Below are 5,678 nucleotides of genomic sequence, written 5' to 3'. Positions count from 1 at the left end.
GGAAGCCCAAGATCAATGTGCTGGCATGATTGGTTACTGGTGAGGGCTTTAGGGGTGTCTTCTGGGCCTGCAGGTGGCCACCTTCTTACTGTGTTCTCACATTGCTTTGTATCTGTGTCCATGTGAGGGCAGAATCTCCTCTTTTTATAAGGATATGAGTTCTAATGGATTACCCCCCACCTTACAACCCTATTTAATATTAATTACCTTTTTAAGGCCCTGTCTCCCAAGCATTCAGATTGGATTTTAAAGCTTCGGCAAATGAATTTAGGGGAGGACACAGTTCAGCCCATAACCATGAGCATCATCACCCAGATATGATAAAACATAAAGGATTCCGTGACCAGTTTTTAACACCAGAGAACAACTTTTATATCTGTATTTTATAGATAAAAGTTCTGGTATTTCAAGGTAGTAGACAATTAAATGATTATTCAATAATGTGATGGGAAAATTATTTCCATGATAAGAAAGCAAAGTGCGTTTCCACCTCATACCATAACTGGAAATTCAAACTTTATGTGGATTAATGAGACCAGACAAGTTAGTGTGAAAAGCAAAACTTTAAATTTTTAAAGAAAAGTACCTTTATATAAAACTCAAGGTAGGAAAGGACTTTGAGAAGCATGTGCAGAGGACAAGAGGAGTTTCTTTTTGAGCTTAGCATCCTCATCTCTGCATGACGGCTTGGGTGGTGAATCCTTCATCCCAACTCTGCTCCCTCCAGTATCCAGATGCCAGATTCTCCAGTTCCAATGATTATGAAGTTCTGATTCCTTTGTTACTAAAAAAAAAACTTTTTAAAAAACTTCTTTACTTCCTTCACTAAAGAATAAATACAATTCCGTGGCTTATTTTTTATTCAATATGTGTTGAATAACTGGACACATTAATATTGCTAAGTGCATTAAGTAAATCTATTACACCCTGAGAAAAGGAAAATGAAAAAAATACCAACTTTTTACCTTAATATAGATGCTATAGGTTGATTTTTCAACAAGACAATATGTAATGACAGAGCTTTTAAAAATTATCTTTGTAATACAGTATTATTAGTACTCTAAATCTATTATAGAGTAACTGTAAAGAGAGAAGGGCCGGGCACGGTGACTCAAGCCTGTAATCCCAGCACTTTGGGAGGCCGAGGCGGGCGGATCACAAGGTCAAGAGATCGAGACCATCCTGGTCAACATGGTGAAACCCCGTCTCTACTAAAAATACAAAAAATTAGCTGGGCATGGTGGCGCGTGCCTGTAATCCCAGCTACTCAGGAGGCTGAGGCAGGAGAATTGCCTGAACCCAGGAGGCGGAGGTTGCGGTGAGCCGAGATTGCGCCATTGCACTTCAGCCTGGGTAACATGAGTGAAACTCCATCTCAAAAAAAAATAAAAAAGAGAGAGAGAGAAGACATCTGTGGTTTATGACTTTAGTCAATGAGAAGATATAGTCCACAGAGATTCTGAAAGCCATTTATTGTGTAAAACAAATCAATCTATCCCCAAAATGTTTAACATTCATTGCGTTTGTTTTTTTTTTTCTTTATGTGCACTCTGAGAGTTTAATGTAGATAGATTCTGTGGGCTCCACTGTTATAAATGAGTGACTTAAACACATATTTCGACCATTGGAGGAGGCCAATTGACCTAGATATACAGAATGGGATTGAACAATTTTTCTGTCTAAAAGTTGGTCAAAATATACAAAATCAACTATATGCTATCTGGACATCTTAACTCTGTCACAGTACAAAATTAACAAAGTTTATTTCTCATAGATTTGGCTTCAGCTATCAATATACCTATGAAACTTTCAATTCATTAATTTGACCAAGACATTTATTTTTACTGTTAGATTAACATTCTGTTAACAATCTGAATTTTCAAGTTTAAAATATTATTCTTTTGGACTAAAGGGAACAAATTTTCATAGGTCACATTTATATGCACCAGGAAGGTATCATAGCCCATAAACAAGAATAGATTTTTGATGTCACCACAAAAAAAAAAGATATTGGAGAAGTGATGTATTCATTAGACTGATTAAATTTTTCTGTAATGTATACATAGATCAAACCATCACATTGTACTTCATAAATATACCCAATTATTATCAATTTAAAATAAAAAAGAAAAATAAATAAATGATTTTTAAAATAAAAAAGAGCTTGAAATAAAACTAAATATTGTTATCTACCAAAGAATCTTAACACAATATGACTACAAAAACAGTATACACTGTTAAACTTATGCAATTCTCTTGGTCTGTAATGGGTGTAACATTGCGTTTAAATATTATTTTACATGACTGCTTCAGAATAAGTAAGCTAAATAACTAAAGGGGAATGATAACCAAAATGTAATCATGTAGGACAGTGAAATTAGTCCTTGCTTCTGTGAAAGAATGAATGTCACATTCTCATAAGGGATACAGCCCTCTCCCAGCTAAGTTTCCTTTTTTACTCCAAAGTTTCTTCATGGCACTTTTCATTTCTGCATTCCTCAGGGTATAGATTAGTGGGTTCAACATCGGAGTTATAAAAGTTAAAACCACAGTCATGGATTTATCAATGGGAAAGGTGGAATTGGGCCTTGCAAACAAGAAGATACATGGGACAAAGAATAAAATGACCACAGTGATGTGGGATGCACAGGTGTAGAAAGCTTTGTGTTTCCCTTCCAAACTCTGAGTCTTAAGAGAGTGTAATATGACCCCATAGGAAAGCAGGAGAGTGAAGAAGGTGATGGTACAAATTGCTCCTCCATTTGCTATCATAGAAAGTCCAATGACATAGGTATTGGTGCAAGCAAGTTTCAGTAAGGGATACAAATCACACAGGAAGTTGTCAATGACATTGGGGCCACAGAAAGGGAGCTGATAAATAAAGAGAAATTGAATCAATGAGTGAAGAAAACCTCCAATCCAGGCAACTAACAGCATGAGAACACAGACTCGACGATTCATGATGATCAAATAATGAAGAGGCTTACAGATGGCCACATATCGGTCATAGGCCATCACCACCAGGAGAATGACTTCAGCACCAGCAAATAAATGATCCATAAAAAGTTGAGTCATACAACCCTGAAAGGAAATGGTCTTTTTCTCAGAGAGCAAGTCGACAATCATTTTGGGAGCAATGGCAGTAGAATAGACAGTATCAATAAATGATAAAGAAGCCAGAAAAAAGTACATGGGAGAACCCAGGGACTGGCTGGTCATGATGGTCACTATGATAAGCAGGTTGCCCATTATCGTCACAATATAGATGAGTAAGAATGTGACAAATAAAACTTTTTGCCCCTCCGGATTCTGTGTGAGCCCCAAGAGGATAAATTCAGTCACATTGTTCCTATTTTCCATGTGTTCTTCTGAAAGTATTGGACTTAGGTGTCAGGGCCTACAAACAAAAGGGTCAATGATACATTTGAGATTATTTGTCACAAGCCCCATGTCAAAAATGTGATGCCTTCCTCAACCATGTTTCCCCTGACCAGGGCCTCACATAGAGCAGCTCATTGGAAAAGGAGTGTGTAGAATCTCCTCCCACAATTATCCTTTTTATTTTTACAAATGTATTGCTTTAACCACAATGATGCGGCTTCAGGGTTCTAACTGATACAAAATAGAGCTGCTTTCTAGAGAATGTCTCTTAAAAAGACTGCATTGTTGACATGTACATAGTATTTCTCTTTTTTTTCCTTGAACAGATTTTGTTCTTCCATGATCTATCAAGAAAACAGTCTCATATGTGTTGACTTGACTTATATATTTATGTAAAGTAGTATCCCGTATATGGAGCATAAAATTACAGGCTAATGTTCAGATATTTACCATTCTGAAACACTTTACTGTGAGCTCCTAGGATCCAGGAATAACTCACTCAAAGAACCTGACACATTGTGAGTGCTCACTAAATGTTTATTAAATTTTATTTAATTAAACTGAATTTCAAAGCTCGGAGAGCAAGTGGGTGGAAATAAATGCATTAAAATCTTCCCAGCCATGAAGGTCCAATGAAAGCAATGTTGTATTTGAAAACACCATACACACACACACACACATACACACACACACACACAGATACACACACACACACACGTACACACACACACACATGGAATTTTCATCTGTTGTAACCTAGGTCATTAGAGGAAAAAATATAGGTAATAAAAATCAAAGTGCAGGGGCACTGCATAGACATTTTCCCCACTTTTTACATTTAAACCTGATCATGGCTAATTATGGATGAATTTGGAATGTCGAAAATAAAGACTCCAGCAAAATCTTAGTATAGTAGGAATAATTATATACGAGAAATCTGAAAATATAATTGATTTTTAGTTTAGTTATCTTGGAAAAATCACATCCCACCTTATAATTCCTTATTGGAAATGTAATGGTCTTTCCAGATAAACGAGTTTCTGAATTCTTAACATTGACACATTTATCCTAAACAACATGATGACATTTTTTCTGGTAGACCATTTTGTGTTAACCAGGCTTAGTATGTCCTAAAGGTTATTTGATTGATTATTAATCAATACATGAGAGTTTTTTCATATTAGTTCTTGGTTATTTGAATTTATGTCAAATATATTCATTCTCACTTGAGTGAAATAAATCATCTGTTGGGTCTTCATATGTGATCCAGGCCCAATTTTATGTGTAATGTGTGCAAGTTTGTATTAGCAGGATTATTTTAAATATGCTCTGTATTAGTAATTGTCATTTGTGAAGGTAAGGAGATTATTCTATCCTTTATGTACCAAGGCAAGCCAAGACATACTCAAGTGTCAGAGGGAGAGTAAAAGCATAGACATAAACAAAATAAGAGATAACTTAGCAAAGGCAGATGGAAATAAGTAAAAGCCATAAGCTGAATGAAATATTGGTAAGCATTTTGGTTGAGGGAACTGAATGAGTTGAGAGCAGAAGAATATCACATTCCCTGAGCTATCAATCAGGAGGTAGCCTGGAAGGTAACTCAGCATCAGTAGCAGCACTTCCTTCGAGGAATCTTTACACATTTGGGTCAAAGAAAAATGAAAACATCCAATTTTAAACTTTAGGATAGATCATTAGATAAGATCAGCTTCCTTGAAGTTCCACCTTTGGGGCTTCTGATATTTTGTTGCATATATACATAATTAAATACCTTTACTGGCAATTATGATACTGTTCTGCATTTATAATAGAAAATGAGTATTCACAATTCATAGGAGCTGTCTGAGCTTTCAAGAGATAACTTCCAGTAAGACAGTCTCTCTTGTTGACCTTTTTGTACTTATAACACGTATTTGTTTATAGTATTTCAATTACTCAATAAATATTTCACTTATTACAATGTTCTTAGAGGCATTACTATTATTCTAAACTATTGAAAATTATGACTTTGAATGATTCCAAATTCTGTATTTTATCAATATTATATTTTATGAAAAAAACATATTTGATGCAAACATTAGTAAGATTCTTCAAATTTCTTAACATATTCAAATGACACAGACTGAGTAAATCTGGGGTCTGTGGGGGGGGGGGAATAGGGGAGGGACAGAAGGGCATGGGGAGTTGGGGAGAGATAGCATGGGGAGAAATGCCAGATATAGGTGATGGGGAGGAAGGCAGCAAATCACACTGCCATGTGTGTACCTATACAACAATCTTGCATGTTCTTCACA

General features: G+C 35.8%; 1 protein-coding gene across 2 annotated transcripts in view; it reads right to left on the bottom strand.

Moving 5' to 3' along the window:
• Window positions 1-382: 382 nt before the first annotated feature.
• Window positions 383-5,678, bottom strand: part of LOC108318433 (olfactory receptor 4A15) — a 7,188-nt gene continuing 1,892 nt past the window's right edge. The window contains exon 2 of one of the 2 annotated variants that reach the window (XR_005203502.1): window positions 383-784. Coding sequence is in view for 1 of the 2 variants with exons in the window: in XM_017549467.2 (XP_017404956.1) it covers window positions 2,416-3,360 (945 nt within the window). In the remaining variant the exon portion in view is untranslated. Of the gene's footprint in view, window positions 785-1,460; window positions 3,398-5,678 lie in introns of those variants that run through there. The other variant, XM_017549467.2, reaches the window with a different exon arrangement.

Source organism: Cebus imitator, unplaced genomic scaffold (genome assembly GCF_001604975.1).
Source record: "Cebus imitator isolate Cc_AM_T3 unplaced genomic scaffold, Cebus_imitator-1.0 Scaffold218, whole genome shotgun sequence".
NCBI lineage: Eukaryota > Metazoa > Chordata > Mammalia > Primates > Cebidae > Cebus > Cebus imitator.
Note: the sequence above shows the minus strand (reverse complement) of the source record. Positions and strands in the feature narration are given on the sequence as shown.